The sequence below is a fragment of the Silurus aristotelis genome, assembly GCF_946808225.1.
Source record: "Silurus aristotelis genome assembly, chromosome: 28".
NCBI lineage: Eukaryota > Metazoa > Chordata > Actinopteri > Siluriformes > Siluridae > Silurus > Silurus aristotelis.
In genome coordinates this window covers 10,519,157-10,537,273 of record NC_139601.1, presented here as the reverse complement: position 1 = coordinate 10,537,273, position 18,117 = coordinate 10,519,157, and the positions used below count along the sequence as shown (strand labels likewise).

General features: G+C 38.3%; 2 protein-coding genes across 8 annotated transcripts in view; both read left to right on the top strand.

The window, feature by feature from the left end:
• Positions 1-14,274, top strand: part of ece1 (endothelin converting enzyme 1) — a 39,841-nt gene extending 25,567 nt beyond the window's left edge. For 2 of the 4 annotated variants that reach the window (XR_014532238.1, XR_014532239.1), the window contains 15 exons: positions 752-898; positions 1,081-1,146; positions 1,483-1,671; positions 1,760-1,902; positions 2,049-2,163; positions 6,755-6,865; positions 6,942-7,040; positions 8,236-8,313; positions 8,520-8,623; positions 8,735-8,845; positions 8,959-9,026; positions 9,490-9,680; positions 10,794-10,889; positions 11,039-12,195; positions 12,389-14,274. Coding sequence is in view for 2 of the 4 variants with exons in the window: in XM_083534114.1 (XP_083390240.1) it covers positions 752-898; positions 1,081-1,146; positions 1,483-1,671; positions 1,760-1,902; positions 2,049-2,163; positions 6,755-6,865; positions 6,942-7,040; positions 8,236-8,313; positions 8,520-8,623; positions 8,735-8,845; positions 8,959-9,026; positions 9,490-9,680; positions 10,794-10,889; positions 11,039-11,215 (1,695 nt within the window). In the remaining 2 variants the exon portion in view is untranslated. Of the gene's footprint in view, positions 1-751; positions 899-1,080; positions 1,147-1,482; positions 1,672-1,759; positions 1,903-2,048; positions 2,164-6,754; positions 6,866-6,941; positions 7,041-8,235; positions 8,314-8,519; positions 8,624-8,734; positions 8,846-8,958; positions 9,027-9,489; positions 9,681-10,793; positions 10,890-11,038 lie in introns of all 4 variants that reach the window. The other 2 variants (XM_083534114.1, XM_083534113.1) reach the window with 1 other exon arrangement.
• A 2,835-nt stretch (positions 14,275-17,109) lies between these two features.
• Positions 17,110-18,117, top strand: part of eif4g3a (eukaryotic translation initiation factor 4 gamma, 3a) — a 59,100-nt gene continuing 58,092 nt past the window's right edge. For 2 of the 4 annotated variants that reach the window (XM_083533899.1, XM_083533898.1), the window contains exon 1: positions 17,110-18,089. In XM_083533899.1, coding sequence (XP_083390025.1) covers positions 17,998-18,089 — 92 coding nt within the window. In that variant the 5' untranslated portion in view covers positions 17,110-17,997. The remainder of the gene's footprint in view (positions 18,090-18,117) is intronic. The other 2 variants (XM_083533897.1, XM_083533896.1) reach the window with 1 other exon arrangement.

Genomic DNA, 18,117 nt, shown 5'->3' with positions numbered 1-18,117 from the left:
AACCTCCACCTTCACGATCATCACCCTATCAGAAACTCTCTTCACCTCCACTACACTCTTACTGTACGCTTCCTTCAGAATCACCCCTACACCATTTCTCTTTCCATCCACACCATGATAAAACAGTTTAAACCCACCTCCAATGTTCCTGGCCTTACTCCCTTTCCACTTGGTCTCCTGAACACACAGCATATCTACCTTTCTCCTCTCCATCATATCAGCTACCTCTCTCCCTTTACCCGTCATAGTACCAACATTTAAAGTACCAACCCGAACCTCTACTCTCCTACACTGCTCCTTTTCCCGCCGTCTCTGTAGACGTCTTCCTCCTCTCCTTCTCCTCCTTCGGCCAACAGTAGCCCAATTTCCACCGGTACCCTGTCGGCTAACGATACCTGTGGCGGTCGTTGTTAACCCGGGCCTCGACCGATCCGGTATGAAATTCTCATTTGTGATCCACATTTTTGATTTGGCACATGTTTTACGCTGGATGCCCTTCCTAACGCAACCCTCCCCATTTACCCGGGCTTGGGACCGGCACTAAGAGTGCACTGGCTTGTGCCCCCCTAATGGCTGGGTTCTCTACAGTGAGACAGCAAAAGCTCAAATTTCCTATGGGGATAAATAGATGGTATCAGCAACGCAGGGGCCTGAACCAACAGGTTGCTATGTTTGACCCATTGTGTTATAATGAGTTTAATTCTCTTATGTATTTATGACTATTTTTTCTCCTTTCTTTAATTTCCTTTAGACAGGAGGTTGGGCCTTGACTGGCCCCTGGGACAAGGACAACTTCCAGGAGGTTTTGCGCACTGTGTCAGCTAACTACCGCACTTCCCCTTTCTTCACTGTGTTTGTTAGCACAGACTCCAAGAACTCCAGCAGAAACATCATTCAGGTGCACAGTCAACCTCACTCCTGGCCGTGTTATTTAACTACAGTTTTTTTATTTTATTTTATTTTATTTCTTGTGTTAATAATGTGACTATGAGTAGATTATATAACTTTTTGCATTAATTATTGAGCAGGGGAATGCTGGTGAAAGGCAAAATAGGAACAGTTGCTTTATTTTTTCTGCAGGTTGATCAGTCTGGCCTGGGCTTGCCATCTCGCGAGTACTATCTCAATAAGACCACCAATGAGAAGGTATCTAGAAAAAATAAATGGTGAAATCCAAATCAAATTAGTGATACTACAACATACATAATAATACATAAGAACTTTTTTTGATTGGAATGTAATTGGTTTTGTTTGTTACATATGATATAAGGACATTGACGTTGCATCTGGGAAGAATAAATTAATTTATCTATCTATCTGTCTCCCTGTCTATCTGTCTATTTACAGACTATTGTAGAAAATGCAAAAGTTTTGACCTACACTGAGAAACAAACAAAAGTTTTAATCTACATTTTTACATCTTAAAACTTTCAGGTCTAACTTCAATGACATGGCCAAACACTTTTTTTTTAATACCTGCAGTATCTCAACGCATATCTGAACTTCCTGGTAGAGCTGGGAATCCTGCTGGGCGGATCAGAGGAGACATCCCGCAAATTGATGCAGGAAATTGTAGACTTCGAAACCTCTCTGGCAAACATCACGGTTCCTCAAGAGGAGAGAAGGGATGAGGAGCTCATCTACCATAAGATTCAGGCTAAAGATCTAATAGTGAGTCAAGGTTGAGGAAGGTTGAAATACATTTTTGTGTGGTGTTATAGCTAATATCTATGTGTGTGTGTTTGTGTTTCCCCATTAGACATTGGCTCCTTCGGTTGACTGGATGCCATTTCTTAGAGCAGTGTTTGCTCCAGTTGCTCTTAATGACTCGGAGCCTGTGGTGCTCTATGCTACAAATTACCTCCAGAACGTTTCACAGCTCATTAGCAACACCAACAAGAGGTAGCTTTTTACCATTCAGGCAAAAGCAAATACATGAAGAGCAATTATGAATAAGCCAAATATTAAAAGGTCTAATTTGTAGCCTGGACCCACAGTCTGTAAATTGTGCACAAAAAGCTAAACTGATCTTTCTATGTGAATTGCAGCACATTGAATAACTACATGATCATGAAAGTGGTGAGGAAGATGGTGTCTATATTGGACCAGAAGTTTCAGGATGCTGAGCAGCGGTTTCTTGAAGTCATGTACGGTGCCAAGAAGGTTAGTGATCACTTATTGTGTAATACACAAATAGTATTACAGACTGATTATATAGAAGAAATAGGAATATTGGGTAAACACTGATTCTGTTTATACTCATGTGTGTGTTTTGTATATGAGAAACAACCATAAATAATCAAACATCTGATTTGCATTTAGTCTACTCATAAAAAAAAAATTAAATGTGGCTGCATGTTGAAAAATCACCTTCTTAGTTTGTCATCAGCTAAAACGTGTAGTAATGCCACACACTCAACTAGCACCTCCTTTTACAGCTCTTATAGGATACCAACATGTTTACCAAATGAACTGGATTTTCATATAACATTTCTTATGTGAATGTTATTAATTAATGAATTCATTCGTATGGGGTGTGATAAATGAGGCCTATTTTCTTTTCTTTTTTTCTGCCTGACATTGGTAACAATGATAACGAAAGCAATTAGCAGCCAAAGCCGAGTTCATTTAGGTGTATCATTAAAAAATGTCAACCACACCTTCTGAGATATTATTAAAAGAGGAGGGAATTGGAAAGGTTAAAATACGTTGTGTATGTTGGAAATTACATAAAAAGAGCTGAGAGAATTGAGTGCAGAATGTGAAAAATAGTGTAAAAGTTGTTTTAAAATCGTTGAACTCTTTATTTAATTAGTTTGTGGAAAACTTTGTAGGTTGGAGGTTAGTGTCACCTCCCATTGTGCTACACTGATATACGGTCTGTACACACTCAGCATAGCCAGTGACTTATCATACAGAGATCCTGTTCTTATTCCAACCTTATTTTCCTCAAGGGTCAAGCTGAAATAACAAACCGAGTTTGTGAACTGTGGCCGACGTACGAATGTGTGCACTTGTGTGTGGGTGATGGGAAGGAAGAAAGAGTAAAAAAGAGATTAAAATAATTGTGCCGATATTCCAGTGTTGCCATAGTCATGCGGTTACATGGCTTTAAAGTTGATCTCATTATTCATGTTCGATAGATGGCCTAAACTATTAGATTTAGACACCATTGTTAGGCTGCAATCGTGTGACTCTTTACAGACTTTATTTATTTTTCTTTGTCATGTTTTTTGTGCATCTTGGTGTGTGTCCTTTACTTAAAAAATATAAAAACATCACACCCATGAATGGGAAACGGAGATGACTGGTTTTTATAGTAGCCTTAAAAAAATAGAGAGGGGCTTATGGTTTCTTCAGAAAGATATAAGGTTCATGAGAAATACTGACATACTTTATGGTGGAAAAAAAATAAAAAATCAATAAATCAATAAAAAAAAACACTCAGTTCAGCAGAGGTGGGAATTAATTAGGTAGAAATACTTTGTTACTGTACTTAAGTACATTTTTTCTGGTATCAGTACTTTACTTCACTATTTTTTTTTAGACTAGTTAGGAAGCTAACAATGAGCAAGGCAAAAGGCAACAAGAAGTATGGGGTTAACGTAGATGAGACAGAGGGAATCAGCGATGTAAACATGACTGAGAACAGAGACATTCCTGATCACCATCATTTTTTCTCTGCTTGTGTTCTATATGATGGATGTTCAGCCTGGATACATTCATTAGATAACAACAATGTAAATTATTTTTGTATTATATATTAACTAGTGCTGTCAAATACATTCATCCTTTCATTCATTTTCTCCCGCTTATCCGTAATTCGGGTCGCGGGGGCAGCAGTCTAAGCAGGCCCCCGCCTTTGACTGCTGCCCAATCCTCACAGCACTGTCCCTTACGGTCCCTCCTGCAGGTGGTGAGCCCACGGAAGGCGGCCCCACGTCACGGACCTTGATATTTTCCTCGTAAGGGACCCCCAGAGCATAGAGGGTTAAGGGCCTTGCTCAAGGGCCCAAGAGTGGCAGCCTGGCGATACCGGGGCTTGAACCCCAGACCTTCCGATCAGCAACCCAGCGCCTTAACCGCTGGAGCCACCACTTCCCCCTGCTGTCAAATATTAATGCGTAAATAACGCATTATGCAAATTTGTTTTAACACACAAATAAAAATTTTGCAGCACGCATTTCTGTTTCACCATTTTTCAAAAAATATATAAATAAATAAACACAAAAGAGTCGAAATTAAACCATTCAATGCAACATACGTTTACGTGAACAGACAGGGTCCACTCTCTGTCGTCTCTGTCATCTCTCTTTACAGACACATAAATAAAACAACCTGAATTTCAGTGAATATTTGCATTACAGACATAATAAATATATGGATAGAAAGCTGAAAATCTTTAGTTTTAAATAAAACAACAAATATTCTCTGGTTCTGTAATCCGTATGTAAGTGGTACAGTTTCTCCGGTATCACCTCATTAACCATCCGTGTGGAAACATAGCAAAAGTTACGTTTGGTGTCCTGATGATTTACATAATTTAAAACACTATATATACAGTGCCTTGCGAAAGTATTCGGCCCCCATGAACTTTGCGACCTTTTGCCACATTTCAGGCTTCAAACATAAAGATATAAAACTGTAATTTTTGTGAAGAATCAACAACAAGTGGGACACAATCATGAAGTGAAACGAAATTTATTGGATATTTCAAACTTTTTTAACAAATAAAAAACTTAAAAATTGGGCGTGCAAAAATTATTCAGCCCCTTTAAGTTACTTTGTAGCGCCACCTTTTGCTGCGATTACAGCTGTAAGTCGCTTGGGGTATGTCTCTATCAGTTTTACACATCGATAGACTGAAATTTTTGCCCATTCCTCCTTGCAAAACAGCTCGAGCTCAGTGAGGTTGGATTGAGAGCATTTGTGAACAGCAGTTTTCAGTTCTTTCCACAGATTCTCGATTGGATTCAGGTCTGGACTTTGACTTGGTCATTCTAACACCTGGATATGTTTATTTGTGAACCATTCCATTGTAGATTTTGCTTTATGTTTTGGATCATTGTCTTGTTGGAAGACAAATCTCCGTCCCAGTCTCAGGTCTTTTGAAGACTCCATCAGGTTTTCTTCCAGAATGGTCCTGTATTTGGCTCCATCCATCTTCCCATCAATTTTAACCATCTTCCCTGTCCCTGCTGAAGAAAAGCAGGCCTAAACCATGATGCTGCCACCACCATGTTTGACAGTGGGGATGGTGTGTTCAGGGTGATGAGCTGTGTTGCTTTTACGCCAAACATAACGTTTAGCATTGTTGCCAAAAAGTTCGATTTTGGTTTCATCTGACCAGAGCACCTTCTTCCACATGTTTGGTGTGTCTCCCAGGTGGCTTGTGGCAAACTTTAAACGACACTTTTTATGGATATCTTTAAGAAATGGCTTTCTTCTTGCCACTCTTCCATAAAGGCCAGATTTGTGCAGTATACGACTGATTGTTGTCCTATGGACAGAGTCTCCCACCTCAGCTGTAGATCTCTGCAGTTCATCCAGAGTGATCATGGGCCTCTTGGCTGCATCTCTGATCAGTCTTCTCCTTGTATGAGCTGAAAGTTGAGAGGGACGGCCAGGCCTTGGTAGATTAGCAGTGGTCTGATACTCCTTCCATTTCAGTATTAGCGCTTGCACAGTGCTCCTTGGGATGTTTAAAGCTTGGGAAATCTTTTTGTATCCAAATCCGGCTTTAAACTTCTACACAACAGTATCTCGGACCTGCCTGGTGTGTTCCTTGTTCTTCATGATGCTCTCTGTACTTTAAATGGACCTCTGAGACTATCACAGTGCAGGTGCATTTATACGGAGACTTGATTACACACAGGTGGATTCTGTTTATCATCATTAGTCATTTAGGTCAACATTGGATCAATCAGAGATCCTCACTGAACTTCTGGAGAGAGTTTGCTGCACTGAAAGTAAAGGGGCTGAATAATATTTAAAGTATTAAAAATGTGAAAAGTGTTCATTTAAGGTACATTCAGAACAGATAAAAATGTTCGATTAAATTTTAAATAATCTTGAGTTAACTCATAAAAATCATGCAATTAAATGAGATTTAATGTTTTAATCAATTGACAACCCTAATAGTAATATGACATGAGGTCCAGTTACCAGCATGACACTAAAACAGGTAGTAGTAACAGCTACTTTTTACCTAAGTACATGTCAGAACCCAAACCTCTTTACTTTAAATTGAGTAAAAAAGTATAGTCAGTACTTCAACTTTTACCACAGTATTATAATACATGAGTATCTGTATTTCTACTTAAGTGAAGGATGTGTGTACTTTTGCCACCTCTGCAGTTCAGGTAACATGTACAGCCTATTACTATATTACTAAATGCTGCCAGTTAAAAAAAAATAAAGCACATCAAGCTGACTTGACTGACGTTTCTTTTTGGTTGTAAGGGGTTCGTTTACAGTTGTTCCAAGTACAAAAATAGTGTTTTTAAGTATTCTTTTATGTTTCTTTAAGCATATAACCACCCTGCTATAAGTGAGGCTTTCACTCATGATTCACTCATTAATATTTAAGGGTGCATTTTGGTTTGAGGATTAAAAAAGTCCTGATGCCGTGATACATTTTGTGAGATCCAGGACAGAATATAAAATAAGAAGAACTCACTGTTCCCTCTCAGACACTCTGAGGTAATAGGCAACAGGTTTCCGTATTAAGTTGGGTTTGTGTACATTGTTTCAGAGCTGCACTCCTCGCTGGAAACTGTGCGTCAGCGACACAGACAGCGCACTAGGCTTCGCCCTGGGGGCTCTATTTGTCAAATCCACCTTCGCTGAGGACAGCAAGGCCTTTGTGAGTATACTCTATTGTGTATTATTTAATACAGAAGTGAGCCTTAACACACTAACATCTTCCTTGTGTCTATAAGGCTGAAGATATGGTCTCAGAAATCAAGTGGGCCTTTGAGGACAGCTTGAAACATGTGACTTGGATGGATGGTGAAACCAAAAAGGCAGCCAAAGAAAAGGTGAGAGGCAGATTATTTTAGATTACAGGGCGTTATTCGAAACAAAATGTATTCTAAGTGTCTGAGAGCATCGGCGAAAATGTTTTATTTTTTATATAATTATACTATCGACAAAAAGTAGGTCCCCTGGTGGTCTAGTGGTTAAGATGCAGCGCTCCCACCGCTGCGACCCGGGTTCGATTCCCGGTCAGGGAACCATCCCCAGCCACTCTTAGTGCCGGTCCCAAGCCCGGATAAATTGGGGAGGGTTGCGTTAGGAAGGGCATCCAGCGTAAAACATGTGCCAAATCAAACGTGCGGAGGATCCGCTGTGGCGACCCCTAACGGGAGAAGCCGAAAAGAAAGTTGTACTATCGACAAAAAATTCAAAAAGAAGAATATTTGAAATATTTATATGAATTTTAGACTTTAGATTTATTGTGCCCTCTTCCTTTTTTTAATGACAATGTGACATGGAATCCACAAGCCTGCTTAAAATCTTTTGTGCAATTCTTTCCCTTAAATTCATGTGTCTTCTCTAGAAGAGATTAAACGTTGGGGAAAATCTGACATTATCTTCAGACTTTCAAACTCTCTTGTATATATTGTATTTTTAGATTTTCTTATGGAAAGATAGATTATACAGTATATGTATGCAACAAAACAGAATAGGGTATGATTTTATACGTAAAAATATAAATCACAATCGGGGTGATTCATTTATTGATTATGTAAAAGCAACAGCAGCCTTCTAAAGAGTGATATATCACATCAGTTTGCAAACTTGATATTGATGTTCTTCAAATATAGATTAAGACCCTATTTAGGGTCTATATATAGTTGCATATGTTTTCTCCTGTTGTCAAGAAACCTCAAAACACAGAGCCATCTATTTAGAAACTTTTCCTGTTTTAGAAAACCTAAAGATATTGCTTTACCTCTAATTATCACTGTTGTCACTACTGTTTCAGGTACTTAATCACCATGTTCTAACCAATCACTGTTTACTAGATGTTCAGTTTTAATTAGAAAGTTCAATATGTATTAGAGCGACCCTAATTTGAACATGTTTGGCATTTTTAATGATTTACTGATTATAAACCACTGATAACAGACTAATTAAACTGTCCTGTTCCAGCCCTTGTCTGTAATACTATTTGGTGTATATACTGTGTACTGTATATATATTGTAAGAAGTGACAGTTTTTTCTTCCAGGCGGATGCAATATACAATATGATAGGCTACCCAAAGTTTATCATGAATCCCAAGGAGCTAGACAAAGTATTCAATGAAGTAAGTACAGAATAGCATCATTATTCTAATGCAGCATTACATTAGATATAAAATATATTATTTTCTTGATGAAATATGTTCCCTTGTTTAGTTGATTTTAAACATGAGATGTAAAAGAAAAAAAAGGATCTGTGTATATATATCATGCACATTTGATGTGGATGAATATGTGTGCATATACATTTAATATTGTCGTCCTGTGTTAGTTTGAAGTCGTGCCAGACTTGTACTTCCAGAATGTCATGCAGTACTACAACTTCTCTGGCCGGGTCACAGCTGACCAACTGAGGAAAGCCCCGAACAGAAATCAGTAAGGAGCAGCCCTACTCACACACTCGCAAAACACTCTGTCTACCTACTTACATGAGCTCTGCTTATTAGAACTCCTGCTGAAAGCTTGCTTCCTTCTCCTCTTGTACAGATGGAGTATGACCCCACCTACAGTGAATGCCTATTACAACCCCACAAAGAATGAGATGGTGCTTCCTGCTGGAATCCTTCAAGCCCCCTTCTACAGTCACGCCTGGCCGAAGTAAAAGGCTTACACACATCCACCTACCATATCACCTTACTATACTGGTGTCATACCATAAAATCTAAAGCCTGTTAAATGATTGACAGAATTCTTACCATTTGCTTTTCTAGAGCCCTGAATTTTGGTGGCATTGGTGTCGTTATGGGTCATGAGCTGACTCACGCATTTGATGATCAAGGTAAACGGTTTGTATTAATTGTTTTTTATATGGAATTATAGATTACATCCGGATAACTGCTAAAGAAACAGGTAACATCAAAAAGTCTATAAGAGACTGATCCCCTTTTGGCCTTTCAAACAGTGAAGAAAAAATAGCACCAGTTATGTATAAACAACAGGATCATTTATAGTATAGTCTAGCGTAAACTTGAAACAGCATGCTTTTGGAGAATGGACTGTTCATGAATACAAGCAACTGCAAAATGTGTTCAATTCTAAATTTCCTAACTGCTAAGAATTGTTCCCCAATATTTGCCATCAGTTTCATTTGAATTTGAATTTATTGTCAGTTGAATCTGGTCATTATGCATTATATTTCTAGTGTTCCATAAAGTTAATTGCTGGGTTATTGATTGCTAGGGTTACTAACTCAACTAATTACATATCAATATATCAGGGTTTAATGTAGGCTTTGCTCCTAGGAAGAGAATATGATAAGGAAGGGAACTTGCGCTCCTGGTGGAAGAACGCATCAGTGGATGCATTTAAGCAGCAGACCCAGTGCTTGGTGGAGCAATACAGCAACTACAACATCAACAACGAACCCCTCAATGGCAAGCATACACTTGGCGAGAACATCGCTGACAACGGCGGCCTGAATGCAGCTTACAAGGTTTGTGTATACTTCGCCTATTAAATGCCATTAACAGCAAATCATTGGCCACAAAATTAGCAAGAATTATACAGATGCATTACTGAGACCTACTGTTCTACCGTTTGCTCAATTATTTTTTTCCTGAAGTATGGAAAAGTTACAAACATCTGTTGTTGGCATAAATATAAAATCACACACTAAAAATCTTTATCTGGGTGAGATAAAGTTTCAGAAAATATCTTCTGGATTGAAAATATCCTAATTGAAAAATCCTCCCTTGACATGAAAACCAGCTTTGCACACTCTTAGCATCCTGACAGTTTCTCCAAATATTCATCTAAAATACTAGTTCAGAATACTAAAGCTGTTCTTTGCTAGTTGGATATTTCTTTTTTGACTTTCAGGATCCAGTTCATCCTAAAGCAGTGTAATAGGATCTGGGCAGGCCACTTTCAAGATAGATAATATTCTAGCCATCTGTTTTTTCTCTAAAGAACACTTACAGAACTCGGACGTATGCTTTGAGTCATTATCTTGTTGGGTGGTGAAGTTTGTTCCAATTAGCCATAGTCCAAATGTAATCACATAGCAATGAAAGAATGGAAGCCATATGAAGGAATGGTAGTTCAGTATTAATTTTACCTGGAATAAGACTCCAGTATTCTCTGCTCCAAAACAACCCCAAACCATTAAGCTTCCACATCATCATGGCCAGGGCCTTTTTCATATCCTTCCCATTCAGCACCCACAAGCTGGAAAAACTGGAGTAGAAAACTGGGCGTATCTCTCCCTCTCATGCAAAGCCTTAAAAACACAACAGGTGGCTTGGAAATTGTCACCCTTCACCACATCTCATTCTTTCCCCAAGGCAAAAAGTCAGAGGTTACAGAGCAGGCCTGCTATTGACAAAACATCTCTTAGCAGCTTCTGCCTGTTGATGTTTTGCCAACTCACAAAGCTGCTCCTAGATTAGCACAGCTTCTCTGAGTTGGTTTGTGAAATCTATTCCAGAATAAACTAAACAGCAGTAAGTCAAAGCAAACAAGAATGAGAAGGCTGTGAAACAAGTTCATTATTTGTTCATTGTTGTTTACAATATAATGAGGTATTAAATGTTGTCATGACCTGCAGGCATACATGAACTGGATCCAGAAGAATGGGGAGGAGACAACGCTGCCTGCTCTGGGAATGACAAATCATCAACTGTTCTTTGTTAGTTTTGCCCAGGTTTGTTTTTGTTTATTTTTAAGTTGTTAATTCATAAATAGTTTATGACTGGGTTCATGCACAATTCGTCAAGCAACCAGTGAAAAAAGAACGCATCTTTTATATGTGTTATAAATGGGATAAGCATTTATGTTCTCTTTTTGTTGAAGGTGTGGTGCTCAGTGCGGACTCCTGAAAGCTCTCACGAGGGTGTGATAACTGACCCCCACAGCCCCTCACGCTTCAGAGTCATTGGCCCCATTTCCAACTCCCATGAGTTCTCCAAACACTTTGGCTGTAAGGAAGGTTCTCCAATGAACCCTAAGCATAAGTGCGAACTCTGGTGACCCCTTTACCACAGTTTGATGCATCCCAAGAGCTTGTGGTTTACTCTCTCATACAGCCAGGAGGACTTAAATTTAAATGTTTTAATATCGGGCTCTATTTTATTCTCCTTGGGACTCAAGAGAATCTCTTACACTGGAAAGACTACTGGATGTTTTAAATGGGAGAAAGAACTGGCATTGTAAATACATGTGCTTTTATTTGTATTTTTTTACATGGGAGATCGTTTCTGTTATTGTTTTACAATGTTACAGAGCATCCGGAAAGTATTCACAGCACTTCACCTTTTCCACATTTTGTTATATTACAGCTTTATTCCAAAATGGGTTAAATTTATTATTTGAGATGAGAGGTGTTCAACCGGGTTCAAGTCTGGGCTCTGGCTGGGCCAAAGAAGGATATTCACATAGGCACTTTTTTGTTATCTTGACTGTGTGCTGAGGGTTATTGTTTTGTTGGAAGATTAAATGTCACCCCAGTCTGAGGTCGAGAGCGCCTGGAACAGGTTTTCTTAAAGGATGTCTCTGTATATCTCCTTGCATTTATTTTTCACTCAATACTCACTAGTCTCCCAGTTCCTGCTGCTGAAAAACATCCCCACAGCATGATGCTCCACCATCATGCTTCACTGTAGGGATGGTATTGGCCAGGAGATGAGCGGTGCCTGGTTTCCACCAGATATAACACTTGGCATTTAGGTCAAAGAGTTCAATCTACGTTTCTCATGGTCTGAGAGTCCTTCGGGTGCCTTTTGGCAAACTCCTGGTGGCCTGTCATGTACTGTTATGTGTCATGTACTGAGAAGTGGCTTCCATCCGGCCACTTTACCATACAGGCCTGATTGGTGGAGTGCTGCAGAGATGGTTGTTCTTCTGAAAGATTCTCCTCTCTCCACAGAGAAGCACTGAAGCTCTTTCAGAGTGACCATCGAATTCTTGTTTACCTCCCTGACTATCCCCTTCTTCCCCAATCACTCAGTTTAGCGGGACGGCCCACTTTAGGAAGAGTCCTGGTGGTTCCAAATTGTGCTCATTGGAACCTTCAATGCTGCAGAAGTTTTTCTGTGCCCTTTCCCAGATCTGTGCCTCGATAAATAAAGTATACAGACAATTTCTTGGACTTAATGGCTTGGTTTGTGCTCTGACATGCACTGATAATTGTGGGACTTTATATAGACAGGTCTGTGTCTTACAGAATCATGTCCAATTAACTGAATGTACCACAGGTGGACTCCAGTCGAGTTGTAGAAACATCTCAAGGATGATCAGTGGAAACAGGATGCACCTAAGCTCAATTTTGAGTGTCATGGCAAAGGCTATGAATACTTGTGTACTTGTAATTGCTTTTGCAGATTCTTTTATTTTTTTATTACATTTGCGAAGATCTCAAACAACCTTCTGTCATGTTGTCATTATGGGGTATTGTTTGTAGAATTTTTAGGAAAATAATGAATTTAATTCATTTTGAAAAAAGGCTGTAACATAACAAAATGAGGGAAAAGTGAAGCGCTGTGAATACTTTCTGGATGCACTGTATATATTTTACAAATCTTCACAAAATCATGTCATGTATCGAACATAACATTATTGAATGTAATTTTTGACTGTAAATAGGTGGTTAAACTCATTTTAACAGGATGAAATGCCACATTACACATAGATTTATTTCAAGTAAGCTGGACCAATGCAAATCACTACAGGTGAACAGATTGCTATTCAAAAACATATTTAAATTATTATTATTCTCATAAAATCTGGAAATGAATAGAACCTCATTTGGATTATCTGTTGATTCTAAAAATTTTTAATACTAATAATGAATTAAAAGAAATAATTGCATAGTATTGGCACATTATACATGTTTATTGCTCTATTTTGCCACCTGCTGGAGAAAGTCATTAGCGGTTTCCAATGTTTTGATTCGCTGTAAGGTCTACAGGACAACTTTCATTTACAGCAGGTATTCTAAATACAGTTATTGGGAGGAACCACAGGCTATATGTATGATAGGTGTTTTTTTCTGACCAAATGCACAAAATTAATAAATCCTTGACTCACATTTTTCAATATGAGAGATATACTACCCCGTAGTGACTTCATGTGAATGAATGCCAATAAAAACAATACATGTAGTAGAGGACAATGGAAGATCTAGGATGAAAATTTACTGTGAAGTTAAAATATTGAGACATGATTACAATGATGTTGTCTTAACCTACATGGAGTACTAAGGGAAAATAAACTGAAACTGTATATTCAAGTGATTCACTCAATAGCAAGATTGTTTTTAGTGGGGGGGGTCTTTGCTCTTAAAGGTTTTGTGACCATGTGTTGGATTGGTTTAAAAAAAGCATTGGCTTAATACATTTAAGGAATGCCCTCTTCTAGATAAAATAGAACAGTTTATAACAAAAACACGGCCTCTGAATAAATGTGTTGTGATTGGCATAAAGTTGCCATTAGTGTGTCAAGAACATAAAAATAAGAGTAGTATCTCAACCCAGAGCACATCTTTCCTAATAATTTATTAGTGTCAGGATTCAGTAGCAGTTAATATTATTCTTTGAAGCATGTATACTTGTGCACAATCCAATGGTAATCCCAGCTCATTGACTCGACAATTGCGATCTACATATACATACAATTTTGTGATGATTATAACGTGATATTTTCATTGCTTTTCATTTTCCGTTTTGCTTTTAGACACCATGATGTTGTTTTATTGAACATGATGTGCAATACTGATATGATTGTTGGTTATGTACAGCCTGCTGAAGGAAGTGGTTTTTAATTGGACTTGTTGAATAGATAAATGGATGGATTGATGGATGGATGGATAGATAGATTAATGAATGAATACAGAGCTGTGTTTAACATGATGAAAGATATTTGCTGCTTTTTTAATATGACAGATGAGACTGCAAACATTATTTGTCCATTATTATGACCAGTAAAGATATGATACAGATGTAAATTGTAAATACATTTTATAATGGATTTTCTTACCTTAATGCAAAAATATTTCAATAAAGTTTTATTCAAATGCTTCTGATGTAAGCATTCCATTTTGAGATAACATTGTCTTATTATGATTCATAAGGCACTATTTTATTACCTAAAAACCATCCAAACCCAAAATTCTACAGTATTTGTCTTTATTTCAGATGTTTTCATGTGTTTTTATCAATGCTCAAACTTATAATCATAAACAAACTCTTGTGAGTAGCAGTATTTGAACTTGGCCACAAAGGAAATATTAATTTACAATTAATGTGAAGGGTAAATTAGCATTTAATGATTTCTTCTAAGCCCCAAGAAATGTGTACAGTGAAGTGTATATTGTCTAGAAAAACAGAATATTTCATGCAGTTTCTTGTTCAAAGTGTTGTGTTGTCAGAAGATTATCCACACTGGGATGTTATGATATGAGCCAGTGCAGAGCAAAAGAGTCTTGTTTATATTTGAGGTTCGCTGTTGACAATTAGACAATTCAACATGTCATTCATTAGATGGCAGGTTTCCAAATTTAACAGTAAAAAAAAATGTTCTGGTTTTATACACATTCATGTTAAATACACTGATGAGCACCGTCATCGTGATTGTTGTCATAAACTCTGACCTACATATTTACTAAGCTAGAAAATCCAGAAGACTGGTACTCTAAACAGAAATTGAGGTCAGTTTGAAGACTACATGAGAGACTTTTACAATTCAAACACTAATTTTATTAGAAAACTAGTTAATGATAGCACTCAGTAACTGTTTAGGATAGTGCATTAGTGTGCAATTTGAGATTAAAGCAACCTGTCAGGAGAGTGATAAAGTAAATTTATTTAATTGTTTAAAGGGTTTTTTTATTATTATTATTATTATTATTATTATTATTATTAGATCATTCACTCCTGGTGTTAGAAATTCAGCAAAATATGTCAATAGATGGGAGACTAGACTGTTTTTTTTACATTATCCAAGAACATTGTGTACATCTTATATTAAGGTTTTTGGTGCCACCAATTCACCATTTATCACTGATGCCTACACCAGTGCAGTCTACAGACAGAAAAGGCTGAGTGTATGCAGAGAGGAGATAACAGGATTGTGGAAACAGAGAGGCAGACTGATCCAGAAAATATGATCATTCATGACCTTGGTGTTTTCTGAAACCTTAACAAGAGGCATGGAATAAAATAAATGTGACTTATTGAGATATATAGTTAAAGAGTCTGAAATAAACATGTATTAACTGTACTTAGTAATAGTAATAGTTATATCTGAAACAATAATTAAAGGCAAATATGCATTCAATTCCCCAGTGTATGCTCTGTAATGCGGTTGTGATGAAATTAGAGAACCCAGAGTAAACATGTTTCCATGGGGACAGCATGCAAAAGTTGTTTAGAAAAAAACCCAAAGTAAGAATTGAAAGATTATATAGTAATGCTGGATGGCCCTTCAGTTGCATCATGTGCAACACTAAAACAACCCTGTTGTGATTATTGAAGCTCTCCCTTTTAAAGCTCATGTAGATAATATTAAGGATAGACTTTTTCAGCTCTAAAATGATGCTAGAATATAATGAAATATAATGTACCACATAAAAAATAACATTTTTGTTGCCATGTGATTTAACTATTGCAACATCTTGTGGTTTGGGTGTTCAAGGAGGTGCGTTAACAAACCCCAGTGAGTCCAGAATGCAGCAGCCAGACCTTAATAGAAACAAACAAACAAAAAACACATCAACACTATGTCCACTGTGTATAAAAACTGTTAATAAAATATTGATTTGGGCTTGGGCACTGACTGCAACATTTTGTGGTGTTGTATTTAAGTTAAACGTTGGTCTTTTATAATCCAGCATGCCTGCTTCAATCGAAAAGTAAAAAAGGCTTAGATACTTACAAAGCACCACTGTTAATAAAGAGCCTTCTAAATAGTGTTCAGGACTCACACAGTCTCTGTTTTAAAAAGAAAGAGATAAAGGCAAAGAGCTGAATGGTTCATGATCATGCTCTGGGAAAGTGGACATTGGGACGCTTTTACTGCTGAACCCCCAGACACACAAACACACACAAACACAGTGATGGTGGCATAGTGTTATGCCCCAGGGAACCCTCATATCAATATTATTGGCACTTCCTTTTAGAAATGTGTCATAGTCTTATTGGAGTCCCCAAAACACATCTAACAATATTTATTTTCCTTCTGTCAAGTAAAAAGATTTTACTTCTAAGATACCAGTGATTTTGACTTCTTCTGTCCTTAAGTATCAATCAATTCAAAGTTATGCCCCACTTCTGCTTGGAACCTTGTTCATCTGAAAATCGAATGTTGCTCCTGAAGATGTCCCTGCTTGGATACCCGACAAATCAACATAGGTTACTGTGAATGGTAAAACTACAGACACCCTTAAGTTGGCTGTGAATACTCATCCTTGATTAGCCTGCAGACAGGACTTGCCAAGAACAGTTTAATCTTAGGGGTTCACTCAAGCGTACAGTTGAAAACTTTAGTTATAAGAGCGTCAAGATACAAGAGGCTTTTACAACTATAATGATGCTCATACTAAAGTTCCTTTTAACACAACTCTCTCTGTTGAGTTTAAAGTATACTGTCACAGAACAGATATGATGTACAGTTACACTGTACTGTTTCACCCTGATGAGTATGATTCCCTTGTAGGACTCTCAAGCTTTTTTCTTTTTGTCCTCCTTTTGTCCTCACATTTCAGTGGCTGAAGAGATTTTGTAAGCATTTTTGCTTTCTTGTCACAGTACACACTTGAGGTGAAAATAACCACATTAATATTTTAGAAATCTTTGTATTCTGTTATTCTGGCTTTATTGTTGTAGTGTCAGAGTTGCACCGCTAGATGCCGTTGCAAGCACATTCTTTGTGTATAATATGACAAAAGATTTAAAATCATAGTATTATTATTTCGACTCGTATGAACACATTTTAATACATTGTATTTCGATACATCAAAACATATCTTGATTAATTGATTGAATGGTTGGTTAAATAATTGATTTAGCCGGATAGAATGAACAATTACTAATAGAAAGTCGACCCCGGATTTTCTGTATTGTCAGGACGGAGCACGCCCCTTTTCTTCCCTGCTGCTTGTTGTGGAAATAAAAGAGGCTTCATTGCATGTGCGGATGTTCCATTGAGTCGTCTATCGTCCTGGATGTAACCGATGCAGAACGAAGGGATCCGACTGGATGTTTCGTAGTGCCATGTGAGAAATCTGTGCAAGCCAGGCGGACCCGAATATTTCCGAATTCTGCCGACGTTTTCCGAACTGTCTGTACTACCGGACTGCTCGAGGCGGCCGCTTACACGCCATGTTGAGATAACTCTCCGACGTGACCGAGCTCTTACTTACTTCAAAATGAAGAGAACCGAATAATATATATTTTTTTAAAAACAGCAGCCGGGAGCGATTTCGAAGAGTTGAATCGGATTAGCGGGGGTCAGAAAAGATCCAGGGCGGAGGAGAGCGCGGTGCTGAACCTCCCCCTCTCTCTTTCTCTTTCACGTCCCCATGAACAGCGGCACGTACGACCCCAGGAAAAACAGCAGCGACCGCACCGAAAATGGCTCTGTTTTCCCCCTTTACTGATACTGAAATACCCCAAGCCCATGGCGTGAAGTTTCCTCCGGCCTGCTAAAGAGAAGATACGCGCCTATGTGCGATAGATAGCTGCACTTTGTGTCAGTATTTTAGCCGCGTATTTGTTTTTGTTCGATTTTTGTTTGTTTTTTTGTTGTTCAGCACCGCCATGAGTTCAGCACCGAATGCAGCCACCGTGTCGGTACCACCGGGGGTCACGGCCGCTCCTCAGCCTCCCACCGTGCCGGTACCGCCGCCTCAGTATCCTTCACTAGCCGGTATTCTGGGG